General features: G+C 30.7%; 4 protein-coding genes across 8 annotated transcripts; 2 read left to right on the forward strand and 2 right to left on the reverse strand.

The window, feature by feature from the left end:
- The first annotated feature begins 1,784 nt into the window (after positions 1-1,784).
- Positions 1,785-3,780, forward strand: LOC143181128 (uncharacterized). The gene is made up of 5 exons (XM_076381372.1): positions 1,785-1,890; positions 2,238-2,427; positions 3,214-3,322; positions 3,410-3,532; positions 3,616-3,780. Exons 1-5 carry the CDS (start codon positions 1,785-1,787, stop codon positions 3,778-3,780), a joined length of 693 nt encoding a protein of 230 aa, XP_076237487.1.
- A 307-nt stretch (positions 3,781-4,087) lies between these two features.
- On the reverse strand, positions 4,088-7,790 carry LOC143180454 (protein brambleberry). 4 transcript variants are annotated; one of them, XM_076380193.1, is made up of 9 exons: positions 7,665-7,790; positions 6,997-7,378; positions 6,233-6,418; positions 5,945-6,167; positions 5,585-5,881; positions 5,295-5,507; positions 4,996-5,238; positions 4,620-4,929; positions 4,088-4,542 (listed from the first exon to the last, which is right to left on the reverse strand). In XM_076380193.1, exons 2-9 carry the CDS (start codon positions 7,363-7,365, stop codon positions 4,404-4,406), a joined length of 1,980 nt encoding a protein of 659 aa, XP_076236308.1. In that variant the 5' UTR covers positions 7,366-7,378; positions 7,665-7,790; the 3' UTR covers positions 4,088-4,403. The 4 variants fall into 4 exon arrangements, with proteins under 4 accessions (XP_076236308.1, XP_076236305.1, XP_076236307.1 ...); XM_076380190.1 differs by having other exon boundaries at positions 7,545-7,782; XM_076380192.1 differs by having other exon boundaries at positions 6,997-7,370; positions 7,471-7,782.
- Positions 7,791-9,606: 1,816 nt separating this feature from the next.
- LOC143180444 (nonsense-mediated mRNA decay factor SMG8) lies at positions 9,607-14,907 on the reverse strand. 2 transcript variants are annotated; one of them, XM_076380174.1, is made up of 16 exons: positions 14,792-14,907; positions 14,454-14,598; positions 14,097-14,371; positions 13,791-14,021; positions 13,525-13,718; positions 13,360-13,463; positions 12,657-12,850; positions 12,313-12,552; positions 11,677-11,880; positions 11,477-11,589; positions 10,992-11,150; positions 10,849-10,920; positions 10,710-10,776; positions 10,309-10,620; positions 10,048-10,227; positions 9,607-9,840 (listed from the first exon to the last, which is right to left on the reverse strand). In XM_076380174.1, exons 1-16 carry the CDS (start codon positions 14,830-14,832, stop codon positions 9,720-9,722), a joined length of 2,652 nt encoding a protein of 883 aa, XP_076236289.1. In that variant the 5' UTR covers positions 14,833-14,907; the 3' UTR covers positions 9,607-9,719. The 2 variants fall into 2 exon arrangements, with proteins under 2 accessions (XP_076236289.1, XP_076236288.1); XM_076380173.1 differs by having other exon boundaries at positions 10,710-10,920.
- A 501-nt stretch (positions 14,908-15,408) lies between these two features.
- Positions 15,409-18,501, forward strand: Rdgbbeta (cytoplasmic phosphatidylinositol transfer protein 1). The gene is made up of 8 exons (XM_076380063.1): positions 15,409-15,606; positions 15,744-15,892; positions 15,969-16,057; positions 16,290-16,297; positions 16,359-16,430; positions 16,505-16,603; positions 16,758-16,913; positions 16,990-18,501. Exons 1-8 carry the CDS (start codon positions 15,556-15,558, stop codon positions 17,239-17,241), a joined length of 876 nt encoding a protein of 291 aa, XP_076236178.1. The 5' UTR covers positions 15,409-15,555; the 3' UTR covers positions 17,242-18,501.
- Positions 18,502-21,911: the final 3,410 nt, after the last annotated feature.

Genomic DNA, 21,911 nt, shown 5'->3' on the forward strand with positions numbered 1-21,911 from the left:
AATTGCATTTTCTTGTAGTGCGTCATCTTGAATATCGATTCCGAAAATTGTATACTAGAATTCGATGAAATGAGTTATAACAAAGTTATAACACAGTTACACGAGCAAAAGAACGCAGCACGATGTTGGTGTTACTATATAGACACTGAACTTTAAGGATGGGACCGTTTAATGATTTACAGATTTACATGGATTGATATTTCAAGAATATTTTTAAACGAGTCCTTTGAAAAAGATTCGGAAAATTAACGAAGTTATGGAGTTTTAAACGACACGATGTAGCTAGCAGGGCAATTCGTTCAGAAAGTTTGAACACGTTTGTCTTAAAACAGTGTTTTTCAAATTTCCTGTTATGATGTACCAAGTATGGATAGATGAATCTTCTTGAAATTCTATAAATAAGATGTTTACGTCTAGATTTTTTTATATTGTGTAAAATAAAATTATATCAACATCTACAATAAGCTTCTCTTTGTCACCTGAAGAAATAAAAAATGTAACTTTTTGCTGTATACCTACGACTGCCACTTTGTCAAAAGAATTAATTGTTTCATTTTAGTGCAGATGATAGTGATTATGTAATCTATAAATTCAAAACGTGTTTGAATCTTTGATTTCAAGCAAATACATCGTAAGCAAATAAATCGTGACAGCCGTTTAAAATACCATAGTGCAGGAAACATGCAATTATTTAAATAATAATGAAAATAATACCATAAAAATTTAACACTACTATAGATCCGTCTTGATAATAAAAAGTAGTTTACACCAGATATCGCTCTAAAAACAGCAGCTCCAAATGAGAATATTCTCTTTAAGAAATACATAATGCTTAAATTATCAAAATTTTGAATATTATTTATAGAATTGTAAAACATCGAATGAGGCATGAAGAACAAGTATTTGATACTTCATTAAACATATCAGACATTTCTTCACTTCCTTTTCCTTTCCTTTAAGACCGCCTGTCGCTAAACAATGACTTCAATGTTGAGAAATATGAATCACACAGCAGATAAATCCATGACAAGGTTGTTCGAGCATCGAGAAACAAAGTCGAGCAGCGATGTAAAGAGAAATGGAAGTAGTAGCTGAGAGGAGTAAGTAAGTACATTTATGGATCGTATCTTCGTTGATAGCATTTATTAGGGACACCAAATACGCGTCTGCCTTACGCACAAAAAAGGCTGAGAAAAAATGATTGAATCCATACTCGTGGGAAGTCATGGTTTCCTGAATGCTTCTATTAATCGATCGAGTGATTTAGAGTCTCTTCATTCCAAAGGAATTGTTTTTTTTAAATTTTCAATCGAAACATTTCGAACACTGCAACACGTTCAAATAGTCACATATGGTGGATTCGGAGCAAAACATGAATATAAATAGTACAGGTGCGTATGCGAACAATAGATTACATGTACATATGTAGATATTATAGATATAATATTTAACACGGAATACCATAATTTAATTCTTGTAAATTTTACAATTTAATTAAAATGCTATAATAGATACCTATTTATAGATAGTCAAACCAAAATGTTAAAATTATGAGGTGTATACAATTTTAGGTATGTTTATTCGATGATCTATAAAACTATAAACTGTACATGTAATTATTTGCCGTTTAATCAGAAGGAAAAGACAGTCGCTTATTTTCATTTCTTTTTGACATATCTTGAAATACGTCAGATCATTTCATTTCTCGCGTGAAAGATGATCGGTTCGTGATGGTCAGGTCAAAGGGAAACACTAAGAAGGTCGGAATACCAAATAGAGAATATATGGAGCTCAGGTCGATGTCGAAGCGGCCACCACCACCTTATTCCGAAGTGGTCAAACATGAGCTCATAAACTTGCATAATGAATCTACATCAAGGCAACAAAACGGTTATTCTTCGTGCTATTTCACCAACGTTACTCTTAGTCTATTTTTGAGTTATTCATTATTTTTCCCTTGTTACAAATCTTTTTTCTTTACAATTATATGTTGAATTTGTGAAACTTCAATGCTAATGCTTTCAATTCGGATCATAATCCCAATGTCTGTAGGGTAATATCTTTAACATTTTAAATTGTTCACAATGTTAAATAAAAGTATTAATATCTTGAGTTCTCTTTAAAAGAATTCCTAAATTGTATAGTTTTTTTACTTCTATTAGCTTCTGTTTAATCTTCTTCTATATTTTTCTGGTGGTCAATGCAATTTAGAAGAAACGTTTATTTTAAAAATAAAGGTTCCACTCATGCGAAATTAGAGAAGAATGAAGATACATCAACAATAATCTTTAGAAGTGGTTGTACAAAGTTTTCAAAATGTCAATACATCATTTATTGTGTCAGTGGACTGTCCATGTTCCTTCTTTGTGCTCTTTTAATCAATTTAAGTTTCCCCTATCCAATGCATGCTTCCTGTATTGTTAAATGGTATGATTGAAAACCCTATATTTTATTGAAATTTAATTCCATTTTAATTATAGAAATTTAACATTTTTTCTACTTATTATTAATATACTTCTACTATAATATTTATTAAAGTTTAATCAGTTATCAATACTTTTTATTTAAAGGATTATATATATTCAATTACAATTCTTTCTACTTTTGCTGATTACACGTATTGTAGTATCTCCCATGAGTTTTTTTTATTAACTTCAAAATATTTGCTTTACTTTTATAAAAATAGTTAATCTTTTAATAACTTAACATGATTGTTTTGTCTACCCCTGCAAAAATCTGAGAAAAATATGTTCTGAGATAACATCTAGTTGTTAGCTGCTTCTGCAGACAATCTTGTATACAGGGAAACTCAATATTGCTTGGGGTGAGATTCGTATATTTTCTTGTGGTTAGACGACACCGCTTGAAAAATATACGAGCTACACTTTTCAAATCCCTGAGAACAACTTGTCGTTTACCACGCTGATACAGCGTTATTTCGGTACTCCTCTTTGAACTTATGCTTTGAACAGATGACAATAAATTTTCTTAGACAGGGAAATGGTATTGAAAAATTGTTTATTTAAAACAATGAGTAGAAATCTCTCTTCTTTTTTACGATTATTTCTGAAACTTTAATTTCAAAAGATATCTTATCTATTAATGTAGTAGTTTAACTTTTTGCATAAGAAACAAATCAGGTCAGATTCTGATTTTTATAATATAAAGTGTATAATATAAAGTGTACAAAGTGTATAATTCTTTTCACGTTAGGAAATTCGGAGATCCTTGTACCTATACTATGGAAAAGTTTAGATGCCAGATACTTAACTGGTCATCTTGCATCAATTGTGGTTCAAGGGGTAGCAAATGTCTCTACACAGTAAGAAAGAAAGAAATCATTTAGCTTGCTCACAAAACGATACACGTATTATTTTTACTTTGATCCACTTTAAAATTAAACTTTCAGCTCAAAGAACCAAAACGAGATGAAAGTAACATAATCAGAGCAATTCATCTAGCTTCAAATATGAAGACTATGGAGACAATTAAAATAACTTTCGAAGAGGTGAATAAAACCTGCACTGCAACGGTATGATACCTTTTTTACCGTTAAACTTCGTCACACAATTTATAAAAATAGGAACTTATTAACTTCTGTTTTATCTGTTATAGGGTGAATCTGTATCGAATGAATGGTTCAGAATATTCGATTACGGCACGAATTACTGTAATTTGCATAATCTGGTAACTGCAATTGGTTTTGATAAGAATCCAAGATTTGTAGAACTTACAACTAATACGGTTTGCACGCAATATAATATGGCGGTTTGCGATTAGTCTTTTTTACATTTTATAAGCAGTTTTACTTTAATAATATTTATTCATATCTTTTGGAAGTTTCATTGAATAAAACAGTGAATTATTCTGATAATTGTCTTTATCAATTTTTTATATTTATAAAAATAACTTACAATGTACATATTTTTCATATCAAGAACTATGATAGAAAATTACAATTAAGTAGCATATGTCTTTTTAATTGATACATTCTATTGAATTTCAATTTCATTCTTTTTCATTATGCTTAAATAAATAGTTACTTGTTATAAGGTAAAATAGTATTTGATTATATATAACTTTTAAAAGGCACAGTATACATATTAAAATTACGAAGAATATTTACAAATATAACACTAAAAAATTCATGGTACCTATGAAATACATGTTGAAAATTGAGCCACCATACCAATACTGAATCCTCGTAGGATTAAAAATTTCATCTAGATGTAAGTATTAACTTTTTTTTAAAATAGAATTCACTTAAAATAATGTCACTCTTATAATTAACAACTCCTACACAATTGATGTAATAAGAATTACGTGAACTCTTAAATCCTTCCTTTTCAAAATAATTGATCCTTACAACACAAATTAAAAATTGATCATGCCTAATAAATATTTCAATCTCCTAATATAGAAGATCCAGTGGTGTGTCTAAAACAAAAATTACTACCGCTTGTTGACACCATACGACACTTTCTTCCACTTCTTGTTACGCCATTGCATAAGACTCTAGAAGTTGCATAGGACGGGGTAACACTAAAATCAGTCAATCAGAACAATTGACTCTTTAAATTATGAATACTGTTTAATTTTTTCAAAATGTTTATATATACCTCCGGGAGGGCGATTGTTGACGAGAAGAAAATCTTTTGTCAGAACCCTCAAGTTTTTTTAACCGTCTCCTCAGTTCATTCGCATCGATCAGATTGTCAAAATCCTCAGCGTGTCTATCGTTTATTACATCTGAATTTTCAAAATCTGTTGCATCGTCAGACATCATACTCGGAAATTCGTGCTCGTAATTATAAACTAGGTCTTCACGATTTTTTCTTGAGGGCATGTACGAGCACGACAACTCTTCGCGTTGTGTCAAACTCTGTCGGCTCCATGAAGCTGCTGACTGCATCAAAGAACTAAATTTCTCTGAAAAAATATTAATTTTAAAATAAATACAAAATTAATTACCTAATTATAAGTTGGTACACTTACGAATACAACGATTTATTTGATAAAGAAAGACATTGTAGAGCTCCTGTGTATTTCTTTTTAATTTTGTGAACAAAGACACTGAAGAAACTTGAGACGACTGTAGATTAGCATAAGAAGACGATACGTAATTTTGTGCATTGCCATTTGTGTGACCGTTTTGATTAATAACTTGTACTGGTTCTGATCGTATTTGTTTCGTTTTTGGACCAAATATGCGCTGAATTCCAACCATCAAAAAATGCACTACAAAGTTAAAAATATTATTCAATAAATCCACAATTATTTCTTGTAATACCTACTTGCTGTGATCAAAAATATCAGTGCAGTTATAGAAGTGAAATCCAAGCAAGCTTCCATGCCATGTTTTAAATATGATACTAAATTTAATGGTACAATTCCCATAACAGTGATTCTAGTTGAAAGAGGTGCGTGCAAAAACGCAGCAACTATCATAGCACACAGTAAATAAACAATGTGTAAACATATACGATACATTCTCTGCATTTGTTCCCCTAAAAGTTTGGAAACTATTAATATTGATTCAATTACTTGTTTGTCATACGAAACTAATAAATTTTTGTATAAATACCAGTATCGCCAATGTAATTAGTTAACCAGTTAAGTTTCTGATCCACTTCTACACGCATGGTGTTTGTTATATTCCAAATAAATTGAATTGTATCATTAATTTGTGCTAACTTTTGTAGAGTTTGTTCATATTGGACAAGTGTTTCTTCATGTTGCGCAGATATACGATTAGTGCTGGAATCTATTTTATCCCAAATCAATTGGGCTTGTTCTTGAATATGCAATAAATCCTGAAGTATTTCTTGATGGTTTGCACCACGTGCAATAGCTTGTTCTTCTAAATTCTGACTAGCTTCCTCTACAAAAGAATTCAATTAATTAAGATGATTATATTTAACTACTTCTGTTACTATTTATTTACCTAATTTTCTTTTGATGTCTTCTGCCATTGCTGCAAGCTGTGCGTGACCTGTACGGATTAATGCCCTTTCGTTACTCAATTCTCTTAGATTTGTTGTCACAAGATTATGTGCTGAAGCTTGGGCGTTTTTTAAGTGCTGTTGCTGTTCCAACAGTGCCTTATTGCCTTCTGACAATGAAGATAGAGCTTCTACTGTTTGTTCTTCTAACCGATCTTGACTTTCCTAATTCATATTTACTAAATAAATAAATAATACACTTGATAATAATGCATTTTCTATATAATTACCTTTAAGGAGCCTAATGTTTTAATTTGGGTATGTGCAGTTTGCATTAACTTATTAACTGTTAATTCCGTAAGAGCACGAAACTGGATACTGCGAGCTGCATAACAAACAGCTCTTGCTCTGTTACTCATTAAGTGATATGCATTCCACATATCTGCATCCATATCTGTAGTACATTGTTTTAGAGACTAAAAAACATAAATGTCATACATATTACTCACAAAATATGTATATTACAAGTAACGTTCCCTTAATATTTCAAATTTATCATTATAATTCTTTAACACCTACTATAAGATATTGAGTCATACATTATTTAGTGCAAACTATAAAATCTATACACAAATGATAAAAATATAAAAAAACTTTAGATGTGCACACATAAAAAGTACTTCTTCTTATGAACCTCTGCAACTGAACAGAGCTCAGAGGTGGTCTGTGTTCTCTTAGGAGGGGGAATATTGCAGGTCTGAACAAGTCTAAACTACCCTTCTGGCAGATGTTAAAAATACATACAGTAAGTTTCTTATTTGTGACTTTGATTTGAATCTATAATATTATCCCCTTTTAATGTTCACTAACAAAATGACGTTTATTACAATAAAAAAAGATTAAAAAATTGTTATAAATAACAATAACAGAAGATATTAAAAACTTTTACTAAAAAAAAGTTATAAATCAAGGAATCTACATTAAACTTGTGATATTTGACAAATTATTAAATTGTTCTAACAGGTAAAAATCATTAGTATTATAAGCAATATACCATTTCTTCAGTGCAGGGAAACATTTTTCTACCTTCTACAGCAGACTGACAGTTTAAAAGATTAACACTCAGTTTAGCAAGTTCCTCCTCTGTCATTTCAGAACAAGAAGTTCTAATCTTCATAATGACTTTGTGCTGGCAGGTTTCCAAAGGAGACGATACTTGAATCTCTGTAAATTTTGCTGCCTCTTGCAAAAACTTTTCATCCTCTGTCATGGATTCATATGGAATTGAAACCAGTGGTACTCCGTCAGCCACCAAAACAGTTGTTTCATCTGTTTTCTTGCCCCATAACCATCCAAACATAGAGGCTTGTCCTTCGCAAGATACTGTCATAAATAGAAGCATTAGCAAATGTGCATACTCCATGCTTACTAATTTCCTGCAAAATACAACAAAAATACAACTGAACACCTTTTATTTATTATACTTCGTTTTAATTACTCACTGCTCAATTTAACTAAAATTACATACTTAAAATGATGACTAAAAGGCAGTAACCTCCAGAATTCGATAGATTAAAGAAATAATTTAATAAAACAATTTACATTACTATTCTTCTAAATAGTTTTTCAATAATGACTAGTTGTTGCTTTTGGAACTTTATGTGTTTAAATATGTAAATCGTCTTAATAGATGACACGCGCCTGGCAATAACTTTCACTGACCAAAAGCAACAGAATATTTTCGCCGTTCAGAAATTTTCATTCATGTCATCGAAAATCTTGTTGGTAGTTGTGTGTAGCATGACAAAAATAACTGCTCTGCAGGTGAGAACCTGAGATCGTGATGACATGTGTTTATTTTTTCCCGTGCATGCAAGCTGCAGCTCCTAACGTTTCTTAGCGCAAAGCGCTGCAGACAGTGGCGGATAAATTCTATTTAAGAACTCGTTCTTGGTTTTACGAGAAATATATAAATTAAATCTCAATTAATTTCTAAAATTATGAAAATCTATCATAAGATAAACATTAAATGTTGCGTGTATTGCATAATAGCTTTTAGAATTAAATTATAGAATGAATTTTAAGTGCAATGGATTTGAAAATTTTTTACGAAGTAGTTGAAACATCGACCTATCAGAAACAGTCTTAAGTTGACGTCACAACTGCTTATTTTTAAATAGACCAATCACGATGATACTTGCTTAACCATTTCGTATTGAAACAGTTTCGCGCCGCGATTGTGACACGAAGATGATTTTCTATAAATTCGACAAAAGTTAAATTTTTCATATCATTGGTGCTTGAGAAGACTCCTAAAAACGAATAAACAATTTAAAAGGAGAACTGCATGCACTCTGGTAAGTAGGATATGTAAATGTTAAATTATAAGTCCATCTTTTATATTAACGATGAGCAAATTTTTCTTTTTGAAACAAATAAAAATTGAGAAGTCAATAATACGTATCGGTTGCTGCAACTGCACCTCAAAAAAGTTGTAATTTAGTTAATAATTTTATACATTATAAATATTTTGTTATTGGATACAATGAACTTTTTTATTTTCAATATATGTAACAACGAATACATTTTTTATTGATAGAGTTACAATTAACTTTTACAGAATAAATAGAAATTAATAATTCTAAAAAAAGGAACAGAAAATATGTGCTTTCTGAATTAATATATGCAAACACTTATGTAAACATTTACAACAATTTTATTTTCATGTGTTAATCAACAAAGTTTGTTTTCTTATTCGTCTCTTTTATTATAATGTGGTAATGTTACTCAGTGGAAATATACAGAAATAATAGATTATTGTAAATGGATATTCCTCAGTTTTTATTACAATTTTTTACATAATTTCTTAATATTCTATATAAACATTTAATCCAAGGGATCATTTAGATAAGTAAAAATTTTATTTTGAAGGGAGTGGTTGCTAGTGTGTTAAATTATGAATACAAAATAGTTTAATTGTAACACTTTATGTAGCTAATTTAATTGATTAATTTGTTATTCCATTATTGATAAAAAAACTTAGTATATTATATACATATACAAGGTCTAATAAGTATTGCCTTCAATATTTTAAAGGGTGGTAAGGGATTTAAATTGGAGCATAAAATATCCTGTGACATAGTGCACAATGTGCCTTTGTTATACAATAATATTACCTAAAAGTTAACATACCTATATGTTAAATTGCTAAACTAACAATCATAAGATTTTATAATTTTATAGATGTATCGAAGGGCAAAATAGAGCGAAAAATTTTAATTCATTTTGTTGCATCTCATACAGTTTAATTTCTGTAAAGTTTTAAAAATCCGAGACGTTCAGAGAAAATAATTTGCGAATTTTTAAGATTTTATAGAAGTTGAACCGTAAGAGATACAACAAAATGAAAATTTTTTGCTTTATTTCTGCCTTTGAATGCATCTGTAAAATTATAGAATCCTCTGATTGCTAGTTTAGCCTACTACCCCTAAAAATATTAAAGGTTATATTTGTTGCATCTTGTATGAATATTAGAATTAAAAAAAAAATGACAACGTTTATAAGGAGAAATTTACACAATTAATATTAATTGATTACTTATTTCAAGTTGCTGTAATATTTGTTGCATATAATTGTAATAATATTCAAACAAATTATTTAGGTATATAATGCCATAAAAACAATTAAATTTTATATTTTCCTTAAGATTATGTATTTACAAGAATTAATCTACACTTCCATAAAAATGATTGCTTATAAAAAAAATTCAATACTGCATTATTTCTTCTCTGGAACTACTTCACTAATTCCATACATTCCCGCCAATAATCTGCCATGTGAAGTAGGAACTGGTTCTTTTGGCGCCAAATACGGTCCCTTCTCATCCATATAGACATATCTACATCTCTATTAAGAAAAATATTTAAATATCTTTTATACTTTACAGTATATCATTTAATTCTATTTATACTGGGCAGAGGGCTACCTTTCTTTGTATACAAAATCTCTATTATTCCAAACATTAAAGAATAAAAAATAAAGGTACTTGTGCTTTTAAGAACGAACAACATGATCTTTTGTAAGTAATATTATTTTAAAAGGATACGGCAAGCGCAAAACCCAATAGGCACTTTGCGACAATTTTATTGGTTCATCACATCCGGTTACAAAAATTGGACACGGTGGTGGTCCTGGTTGAACTCGGGGATTCAAAGTAACGTGAACAGGTGCTTTTGGCGTTACTACGTGAATCCTCATCAACTGAGCTATGAGTGGTTTTGTTTGCCTAAGTGATTAGATAAACAGTAGTATTCACATAACTTTATAAACTGTTAAACAATTTATTGTAGTCTGAGCTTTTATATACCTGCAAGGGCACGGAAAGTAAAGAGGCATGTCCGCGGTACTAGATGTAACCTTATTACCACTATCCTTTACAATTCCATTTCCAGTTGCTTTCAAAACTTTATCGGGTGCTGATGCCATAAATCTGTGCCCTCGTGGACATTCATATTCCACTCCCACAAATATTTTCACTACGAATTCCTTTCCACCCTTAGATTTACGACCACGAATAGTATTTATATTTTGGAAATTTTTTCCTCTTTGACAGTAACCATGGGTTCCATGATCACCGACTGTGGGCCATAGAGAACCTCTTTCTTTTTGATGTTCTAATCTATCAAAATAAAACATAGAAATGGAAATTTAATACTATAACATACAATTTTTAAAATTTTCAAATATATTTTATCTATTTTGAACAACCTCACAGTAACATCCCAAGGTAGAAGAAAAGCGGAAGTAGGTAAAACACCAGCTTGATGTTGTAGACCTAAATTATGAGAATACAAGCTACTAGGTCCCAAACAAACCAAAGACCAACTGGAAAATTGTGGTAACAAACCAGACGGTGATTCTGTGTGTAACATTCCTGGTAGATACTCAGTCGTAGATGGTTGTCTAATCAGAGATTTTTCTGCAAAATTTAAATTTAAGAAATATCTTTAATTATTAAAATGCTACGAAAAAAGAAAAATAAATAATCACCTTTAGCATTTTCCGCATCACTATCGGACACCTCTATGACAACTTTATGCGAATCGCTAGGAGTTAAACTAGTTTTACTACTGAGTTTAGGTATGTCTTCGTTAGTCTCATTTGTCTCTTGGGATTGACCACCACTTCCATATGGTGTACGAATATCATCTGGAAAAGTTGGAAAAATTACTTTGAAATTCTAAATTATGTACAGTATAGAAATGAGAAGTCCAGTGAGATGGCACAGGGGTAAAAAGAGTACTCCACTTGTTTCGCATGGGTCTGTCTGTGTCATTCTGCTTTCGAATTAGGGACGAATTTCTTATTTGAGAACTATGCACATATGCTCAGTTATTAAAAGAAAAGGACGCGCTAGCTCATCCGATTCAATTAAAAGTGAGCTATAAGAAGATTATACTAGGATAAGTTGAACTGACATTTTTTTGGACTTCTGATATTTGCACAGTATAATCTTGTAGCATAAATGGGAATACCGTTTAGAGTATTAACACCAAGGCTACAGGCTTGTGTAGTCTCTTGCGGCGTGGGTGATTCAGCGTGACTAAAAGAATCTTTCCGTTTTGATACTGAAAATAATTGTGCTGGCCTGCAATAAGAGCAAGCAATGTAAATAACAAGCAGGAACATGTAATCATAATGTACATGATAATGAATTTTGTTTTTTGAAAGTTACCTATAATTATGTGTACTTGGTTGAAAAACTGGGAACTGTATACTTTCCAGTTGGGCACAGCCACACTGTTTTGCCAACATTTGAAAGTAATCATAGTTAGCTTGTCGCAGACTAAAAGGATCTTCTCTAGAGCCTTGACATCGACCACAATTACAAGCACAAATGTATCGAACTCCGCTGCAATGTTCTCTAATTGGCAAATCACTAGAAAATGAAATAAACTTAAGTTACACAATAATTTAAAAAAATATATATACATGTTTGGTTTAAATGTATACACGCAATTATTTCTCGAAATGAAACTATTAAAAATGTGAAAAAAATATTTTAGACAAATATTGTTTGGTATTAAGTGGTACATATCATAATAATGATTTGATCTTATTATGATCTAAGTTGACCTTACTAGCCGAATAGAATCGTTTTCAGAACATTATTTGGACATTTATTTTGATCTTACTAAGATCATAACAAGGGAAATAATTATCGCTATATACTTTCCTTGGTATCTTGTAATACTTATCTGAAACATTTTTTGCATATTTCTATGCTTAGAAAAATTATCGTGTATATATATTTTTAAACCAGACATACCGTATAATAACAGCATGACAAGTCTATTTCAAATTACTACACCTGTCATTTTCTCTAGTTTCCATTTGTTCTCCGCCTCCTGCACCCTCGCTTCCACCTCTGTGAATAGGATTTGTACAAGGATTGCCTGTTAGGGATAAAACTTCACACATTTGTCTTCCAGCACGCCAATGTTTCTCGCATTCGGCTTGTAATTTCTCACTGAATTCTTCAAAAAGGGGACCGCGTGCATGCATCTCGAATACTGCCATCGCATGAGCCAATTTAGTTTCGTGATAAGCTCTGAAATAAAAATTGAAAAGTTAATATTTCTAATCCTCTCAATCGATCAATTTCTTAATGATTTGTTGTTAAAGAAATTTGTCTTTTCGTTAATAAATTTATACCTTGTATAGTGTTGCGGTAAATTCTCTTGATAGGTTTGCAAGGCTCTTGGTAGAACTTTGCTACATCTGCTCTTACTGAATTTAACGTCAGTATCCAATAAACTATGTAAAGTTAATAATTCCTTATCTGTTCCATGAATGAAATAGTCATACACTCTATTTACCACTTCACAGAACGTTTTAATGGTAGGTATCTAGCTCAAGAGAAGAAATATTACTAAGCATTCACAAACTTCTGAAAAGGCATAGTTTGTATCTCTAATTATATTCAATAATTTGAATTTTGTACAGCCAAATGATGTTCATTTAATGATATTCGTGAAAAGGTACTTAGTTATTAGTTTTAAACACTAGATATAAGCATAGATATTTACAAGTATAAATATTATAGATAAGATTCATGGAAGTTTGGTATAATGTTAGAGCCTGATCACACGAGTATTGACGGGCGTCGAATTTAACGAACCATTGTAATTGTGTCCTTGTTATTTTTAACTGGGAAAACAAGGAAAGACATATATGACAGACTTCATCAACGCTTGTGTGACTAGGCTCTTAGTGTGCACAGCAATGCACATGCTACTAATAACCCTTGTAAGAGATTTCATAGCGTAATATAAAAAAAAAAAAGAAAGAAAGAGAAGAAACATAAAGCTTTTTTAATTTTAAATTATAATTATTCGTTTGAATTTTGTATACTGACCTCAAAGTAGGCAGGCACAGAATGTCGTCCAACATTATCATCAAAACCTCTTGCAAAAGCTAAGTTTATATGTTGTTGTAAAAATTGTCTGAAGGAGCGAGTTTCTGTAAATGTATAGGATATAACACAATTTCAATAAGTTCAGTTTGATTACTGTTCACTTACCAGTTTCTGTTTCATCTACTTGTAAATTAGAGTCTTGACTGGCCAAACTTCTTGATGTGCTGCCACCAGAACTAACTTTACAACTTTGTATGAGTTTCTTTGCCATGTAACCCAGAATATCTCTAGATTCTGTTGAACCAGTATACACATAAACAAATTCTTGGTTTGCAGGAATTGCAAATAAGGAATTTGAACTAAAATTGAAAATAACATTGTTTTAAGTAGAATACAATAACTTAATATTTAAATTTAAAGTATTTTTGTACCTAATATTAGTTACTATACGATTTTTTCTTAATACATGATAAATTTGGTCCTCCAAAGAGTGTTCTAATTTCTTGATATTAGCTCCACTAGAAATATCTTGAAATACAGTAGGACAAGTTTCAAAATAAAAAAGTACTCTTGGAGAACATGGTCTAACATTGGATACCCAATCTTTGGGCAAGCTATAAATACAGCTCAAGACATCAGAAAGCTGAGGTGAAACTTTTAGTCTAAAACAACAATAATCTGATAAAGTTATTAATTTTGTACATTTTTTGTATTCTTAAAACAGAACAGATTTTTACCTCACAATATCCATAGCTCGAAATAAATGTACATAACTATAATCAAATGTATGAGTTGGATGAGTGAGAATAATGACATGGGATATATGAAATAAGACAAGCAATGCTCTAGCATATTTATCTCTCATATGAGCCCATACACTGAGAAAATCTTTGCAATCCTGTTTCTCTATAAATCTATCATATTCTGCTAAAAGAGTATGAGTATCTAATAGACCCCTTAAATGTAAATATACGGTTCGATCTTTTGTATCATAATATCCTTCAATTTCACACTGAAAGTTGAATATAAGAAAACGTTTATGATTCTTGTAGTTTAATTTAATATTGTTAGTGCAATGTTAACAAGCTTCTTACAAATGATTCTTTATCTACTTCTGGTTCATCCAGGAGATCCACTTGAAGGATCGAACTTAACATACTTGTTTTGCATCCTTTAGCCCTTAGCTGTGACTTTCCAAATACCGATACAATCACTACTTTTTTATCAGTATGTACAAAACTAAAATAAAATTAAGCATTATTAGTAAAACTTGTTATAATTTTTAACTTTGATATTTTAATAGCATTTGAAATTGCAATGCTTTAAAAATGAAAGTTTTATGAATTATATACAATTATGTAGAACTTATAAAGTATTAATGTCATTTTTACATTATTGAAAAAAATTGATTCCTATTTCAATAATTAATTACCTGTCTAAGTTGCATGGAACTCGAAATTTTTGCGGTCTCATTATATGTTTGTTTACGTTTTGATAACATAGAGGTTACAGCATTATACGTTACAAAAGTTAACGCAGTAAAATTCAGTGTATTTCAGAATGTTTGACACATTACAACACGTGCACATAAACACACTTTTCTTTTAATTTTAATATTTTTGTTAAGTTATGTATTTCTGAAATTATGTATATTTCTTCAATTAAAATGAAATTATTGAAATCTTGAACTATTTAAAAATATTTTTTAATTTTTAAGATTATATTTAATATTAAATTTTACAAAAAATAATTGATTAAATAGTTATTGTTAAACAATTTATATTCTTAATATTTTGCCTAGCAAAATAATTTCATTTAGTAAGTTACAACTTAATTAATTATATAAAAATTTATTTTTACATAGACTTATAAAATGAATTTCACATTCGAAAATTATAAATTATAATAATTCTGATCGCTAATAAATGTAATTTTACGCTGGTGGGAATTTTTGTTTATTAAATTTCTAGTTATGCTTCAACTTAAGTTGTTAAGCTTTATTATCGATTGAAGAAAGTGCGGCTTACTTCGTTCTATTCAATTGTTTATTCCTTCGTCGAACACAGTGTGTACAATTAACATTTACATGACAATTTCATGAGTCAAGAATTTGTTCATTCACGAGAAATTACAGCTTTGCTAGCTACTAGTGATTTAATGTTATTGTAAAGAATTGTCAAATTTTTCATTACAAGTATGGTATTAACAAAGGAATACCGTATATGCATGCCGCTCACCACAGAGGAGGTAATGTTTTTTTTGTTTCTGTGATTTATTCTGAAAAATTAAAATGTTAACACTAGATATCATTGTATTTCTTAACAAGTGTAGCTTCAGTAACTATTATAAGCTCACTTTCATTTAATAAGTTGGCTCTTTTATAGTATCGCATAGGCCAACTGTATATGATTGCAAGGCATAGTCATGAACAATCTGATAATGATGAAGGTGTTGAAGTAGTTGAAAACATAGAGTATGATCATCCAGAGCATGGAAAAGGTCAATACACAGAAAAAAGAATTCATTTGTCTAGGTAATAATTACGATATCTTATATACGTATTTACAGTTTTATATAGGAAGATATTAATGAGTTTTTTTTGGTTATAGTAAATTACCATATTGGATTCAATCTGTCATTCCAAGGATATTTTATGTAACGGAGAAGGCATGGAATTATTATCCTTTTACTATTACAGGTATATATAACATCCATAACTATACAATAAAATCTTATATATCTAAGTAAAACAAAGAGATTATAATTATGGTTCTTTAACATTTTTTAAATGCGAGCACAATGTGACTGAAATATTATTGATCTCAGTATTACTTTTTGAAAGAATAACTATAAATTTTATTATGTTATGAAGTGTTTCTTCGATTTAATAATACCGTATTTTTTTTACATGTTATTTATGGTCAACAAAGAATATACTGTAAGTATTAATATCTCTGCTCTGTTTCAAACTTTCTATTACATAAAATTAAATTTTCTAGTGCTCATTCATTCCTAAATTTCGTATATCAATAAGAACTCGATACGAGGATAATAATGGGTCCACAGAAAATGTATGTAAATCAATGTACATTCCATAAATTGAATACATTATTGTGTAGTGTTATTTATAATATATTTGAAATAGTGTTTAGGTCTTTCACCTATTGAACTGATACATCGAGAAGTTGATTTTGTAGATATTGCTTATGATGAGATCTCTGCAAAGCATTATAAGGAAGAGGAGGTACTACTGAATTTAACGTTTTGTTGTTTGTACTGTTTTATATTGTTTACTGCAAAAACATTTAGAATGGAAGCATGTATTTTTGAATGTGTACATATTCAATTCTCCCAAGTTGCAGAAGTGAAATAGGTTTTGTTATATACTTTTTCTACAGGATCCCAAGTTTTTTCAATCTAAACGAACTGGTCGTGGACCATTAATAGAAGGATGGAGAGAAACAGTGCAACCGATAATGTGTTCTTATAAACTAGTTCATGCATCATTTGAAGTTTGGGGTATGCAAACTCGCGTGGAAGATTTTATTCATAGGGTAATTATTTTTTTGAAGAGCTTTAGTGCTAATTTAGAAAATTAGTGTGACTGAGTGATGTTTTTTTCATCCATAGTGCATAAGAGATATTTTATTACTGGGTCATCGACAAGCATTTGCATGGATCGACGAGTGGTATGACATGACATTGGAAGATGTTCGAGAATATGAACAAAAGATGCAAGCAGAAACTAATGAGAAAGTACGCCTTAGAAATCAGGGCAGTGAGAAACCGTCAACTCCTACTACACCAACTGCATCAGTACCATCTTCTCCAATACCTAAATCTCCAACTCAGTCTAATCGATCATGGTTTTCTTGGTCGTAGTCACAATTTTAGAGAAATTAATTTAGTTATTTGCTAGCTTATCTAGGAAAGATAATTGAAATTGTGCAAATAAACATCAGCATTTTTGATTCTGTATATATATATATATAATACACGTGTATGTGTGCGTATGTATTACAAGTACTTGCAACTGAAACATGAAATGTTTAAGATCCAGGAATTTTGAATTTCAGAGTTCCAAGTTTTAAAATAAGGAAAAGCACTGTATGTTCTAAATCGTTTTTATAAATCATTTATTTCGTAATATTGTTAAGAAAAAGATATTAGCTGTTTGATCAGATGTTAAATATTTCTTTAGTTTAATCAGCTTTTTGTGATTTCTATTACTGTTATTATTATAGTTGCTGCGTCATAAAATATCAATCATATTCTCAATACAATTATCGTATATAAACTTATTTTGCTATATCATTGAAAAGAAAACAACGTTAATAACATTAGCAAGATTTTGAACTAGTCAGAAAATACGTCACATAGTATCGAAAAATATGGATGCTTCTTGATAATATACTCATTGGCTTAAACAGTCTACGTATCAAATATTGTAAAAACTAATGATAGCGTTTGGCGTTTAGTACAACAACTGTTTAGTGGTGTAATTGACTACACTGTGACTGCACAAAGATACATGTACTGTTTACTCAAGCAAACTATGAATTGTCATGGCACTAATGAATTGTGTTCTATTCTAATTTTATAATGAAACTTACATTAGTTACGAATTATACTATTTTTTCAATTGGTCAAGTAAGTTGTACATATATACAGAATTGGTAATAGTAGTAAGGCATCAGTTTTAATTTTTGCTATTAATTTTCTTTGATTAGAATTATAGCTTTAGGTAGAACTAAAGGAAACGAGTTTTAATTTAGCACAAATGTTTGGTTTTCCTTTATTATTAATTGAGTAACATAGTGATATACTTTGTTATGAAATAATAGTATTTGATGAGATTTTTTCTAAAAGTTCCTCGGGACCAAATGTGTTGAAAAACTCAGAAGAAAAAGAAAGCACAAATGTTCACACATTGCATATTTGTCACCTTGAGACAGTTAAAAATTACACTTGCAATTATACAAAGCTCTGCCATATTAAAATTTCAGAATTATATTTATTATTTTTTTATTCTTTATGGCACATTTAAAATTACGTCTGTTCATTTTAAGATCATGAATTGTAAAGTATTTAATTGTCTTTTCGATGTATATATATGTATTTAAATAAATATCTCAAACCGTTCTCATAGATCTTTTATTATTTATTCTGTAACATTGTAACTCAAAACAGTTAATTTACCATAAAATTTTCATTATAATGGTGTTTTTATGAAATTAAACATTTGTTGAATAAATATTACAAGAAATGAATTGATATTTTAATACTTTTGAGTAGATCATTGATATTTTTGTTTTAATACAGTTCTTGATATAAAGCTAAAACTTTTGTATAATATTAAATTCTTGTTTAGAAAGGTTTTTATTTTGCGCCTTTCGGTTTGTATTTTTATACCTTGTACTTCTACATTCTACATTGTTCTTTTACAAGTATTCTACAGAATACTTGTATTCTGGTACGTTTTAGACTGCAGTTACAGTGGATGCCTGTTCTGACGAACTGATGTTCGTATATATTACAGTATATATTACACTTGAATACAATGTATTTCCACATCACCCTGCAGATACTATTGTCGATGCGTTGTTTTTTCTCAAACACTACTTGATTGTTTCCCTCATGTTATGTGCTGAAAAAGTTACCCATGTTTCCTGCGAAACGATTCGAGTGGTATGCAGCAGTAGGCTGTATACCCGAAAGTATAACGAAAAATTGAAACTTTTCGCAGGCCTGCATTAGATAGAAAAACAAGAATTGTTTAGTCTGTAATCAGCCTTTAGTTAAACCGACAAAATTATTGGTCATACGCGTCTTGGTTTAAAGTTCTTTTATAACTGATTTCTCTATAATGTAGTAACAACTTTATCTTTAAAATATCAAATGATCATTTACAATGTACAATATACATATTTCAGATGTTGTAAACTGTGAAAAGACAAATTGTTTTATTAGTCAGTAATTTAGTTGATAATAACTAACTCTCTATTCTTTTATTATGGCATCTATAAAGTAGATTAGCTATAAGGCAGCTCAACAAGAGGTGTGAAAATGTTAAGGCGTGATCCTACATGACAAAATAGGACGAAATATAAGGATGACAAAATTGCATTTAGTGCTTATTTCATAGCTATTTATCGATAAAATGCCTAAAATAAGCGTGAAATGTGGCTGGGTTAGGATTTATTTTGCTGTCAACGTGCACTGAGCTAGGTCAGACATAGTGAAATTAGTAGAATAAGTCTCAAGTCAAACACATTTTACGCGAATTTTAAGTATTTCCTCAACAATTAATAACTTCAAAACGAGGCCACAAACGCATTTATATCATTCTCGATTTTTGTCTTATTTTCGCGTGTAGAGTCATCCCTTAAAAGTTGTCACCTCTTGTTGAACATTCTGTATACAGAGGGGTGCACGTAACAATAGCCTTCACTATCGGCCAAGAAATGTACTGTTTCGTTTAGAAAATGTAAAATGATTTTGAAATGGCCTTGAAAGCAAACGAAGCAGTATAGCTGCATTTTGAAATTAGTTGACAGCGCTGAAAGTGCTGCAAATGCGTTCTGAATTTCAAAGTAGCGTGCTGGTTTTACTGAACTGTCATTTCGGTACTACTTTTTTGCATAAGTCGATCCTAAGGAACTGCTCATTTCCGGCTATTTCTGCTGATCTGTAAGATGTGGTGTGGCTTCAGCAATGTATATGGCGGATGCTACATGAGGGCTGTTTCTATTTATCTACGCTAACGTATAGCACACAGTTTCACATAATACCATTATCCGTCTAGTTGACGCAACGACAGCACCGTGTGAGCCCTGGCACGTGGCTCTTTGCTTTGTTATAAGATTTTGTGAAAGTTCTGCATTATTCAATTCTTGTTATTAGAAATAATAACACATTAATTATTATTATATTAATACGTTATTAATATATATTATTATATTTATTATTATTAATTATTAATAATATATTTTCGCCAGTAACTCCATGTCTGTTTCGTTTTCATTGTATTCATCATCAAATGAAGCTATTAATTCCGTTACTAAGCTGCAAATTGTTGCCGCAGTTGTTGAAACATCCATGCTTGAATAATATAAATATAACTCTTAATTCGCGCTACAGTTTGAAATTTGAACTTGTTGAAAATTGCCGTTATTTTCGTTTCGAATTACAATCCTGCTGTCAGTGTTGCAACTACAGAATGTAATTTCGGAACGGATAAATATTCGAATGTTCAGCTTCAGCAATGTTACCAGTCTCAGGTAATTTCGGAATACACTTATAATTGTGATGAGAACCATTGTATGCGTACTATCATCATTATCTTCTTACTTCTTGATTGAAGGAGTTTGAAAAATGTTTGTAATTAGAAAAGGAAAGCTGCCTTGACTTTTAATTGTCTTCCATAAGCTTATGCGAAATTAATAAACTATGGATCCTCAAATAACTCGGAAAAGAAACGAGGGACGGGCAACTCTCGACCCACTTATCTAACTCCGTCTAACTATCCATTAAATTCGTTTCTCGGTCGAATTCGTTATCATCGTTCTAAAATTAGAAAATTCACGCGCAAATACTTCGTGTGAAATATAGTCCTGTCTTGTCAAATCCTATGCTAGGATTATTTACCTATCTGGACATAACGTTTCGCGTCGTCCGGGACAATGGACAGAATTGTCGATAACAATGCTACGTCACTGCCATGTCCTGAGTATTTTACTCTCACACCATTTTCGGAACCCTTTTGTTACCTATACACCACCGTTCAAAAGTGTAGTGTCCCCCCAAAGGCTTTAGAAACAAGTTATTATTCTCGAAAGTGTGTTTGTAATCTATTCATAACAATACTATTTATAATCTTAATTTGTATTTTATAAGGAGGCGGGCTCCTTGGTGTGCCTCGTCTGCTAGCGTCGGGCGCACGTCGGTTTAGGGCCAGGCAATCAAAGGTTTATTAAAGTGATACAGATGAATTCCTTATGTCCTATCGATTAAAATAGTACAAAATTTTATGCAAATTGAACCATTTTGAATGAAGTTAGGGTAAAATTGTAAAAATCGCTTTTGTACAGAATTTCTTTATAAGTCATCTTAACTGTGTCGTACTTGGTATCATTTCGATCGGGAAAACGTAAGGAATCGATTGGTAGTACCTGCAACGAAATATGATAAAAAATATAGAATTGCATACTTGAGAATGCTAAGGTCTAGTCCGATTTCTAGCTTTTGTGGCTGCATTGTTCTTTGAATTTTGGACCCTTGCTGCAATAGCTCCCCAAGGGTCACCTAGCCCTTCAGATAGGAGGGATATTCTAGGTGCAGATAGCTGTTACGATTTGGGTGCAATTATGAGTTACACTACTGAACATATGTAGGTTTGAACACTTCACGTATACTTCGAAAAAGAAAGCAATATTTGTAAGTACAGTTGAATCTAGACAAAAAAAGTTCGAATTCTTTATACGTACTTTGATAAATGTAAATGTTACTTCCAGGTATAATCGAACCTTGACTAAGTAAAGTCGAACCTTTTA

The sequence above is a fragment of the Calliopsis andreniformis genome, chromosome 6 (genome assembly GCF_051401765.1).
Source record: "Calliopsis andreniformis isolate RMS-2024a chromosome 6, iyCalAndr_principal, whole genome shotgun sequence".
In the NCBI taxonomy this organism is placed as follows: domain Eukaryota; kingdom Metazoa; phylum Arthropoda; class Insecta; order Hymenoptera; family Andrenidae; genus Calliopsis; species Calliopsis andreniformis.

Coding starts and splice junctions, on each gene's coding strand:
- LOC143180454 (XM_076380190.1), bottom strand. Junction 6,168..6,232: donor AAACATTAGGCTCCTTAAAG/GTAATTATATAG, acceptor AATATGAATTAG/GAAAGTCAAGATCGGTTAGA. Junction 4,930..4,995: donor TCAAATAAATCGTTGTATTC/GTAAGTGTACCA, acceptor ATATTTTTTCAG/AGAAATTTAGTTCTTTGATG.
- LOC143180444 (XM_076380173.1), bottom strand. CDS start 14,832: ATGAGACCGCAAAAATTTCGAGTTCCATGCAACTTAGACAG. Junction 11,881..12,312: donor GAAACTAGAGAAAATGACAG/GTGTAGTAATTT, acceptor TTCATTTTCTAG/TGATTTGCCAATTAGAGAAC. Junction 11,590..11,676: donor CCAAGTACACATAATTATAG/GTAACTTTCAAA, acceptor CTCTTATTGCAG/GCCAGCACAATTATTTTCAG.
- LOC143181128 (XM_076381372.1), top strand. CDS start 1,785: ATGGAGCTCAGGTCGATGTCGAAGCGGCCACCACCACCTTATTCCGAA. Junction 1,891..2,237: donor TACATCAAGGCAACAAAACG/GTTATTCTTCGT, acceptor TTAAAAATAAAG/GTTCCACTCATGCGAAATTA. Junction 2,428..3,213: donor GCTTCCTGTATTGTTAAATG/GTATGATTGAAA, acceptor TTTTCACGTTAG/GAAATTCGGAGATCCTTGTA.
- Rdgbbeta (XM_076380063.1), top strand. CDS start 15,556: ATGGTATTAACAAAGGAATACCGTATATGCATGCCGCTCACCACAGAG. Junction 15,893..15,968: donor AAAAGAATTCATTTGTCTAG/GTAATAATTACG, acceptor TTTTGGTTATAG/TAAATTACCATATTGGATTC. Junction 16,604..16,757: donor AGCATTATAAGGAAGAGGAG/GTACTACTGAAT, acceptor CTTTTTCTACAG/GATCCCAAGTTTTTTCAATC.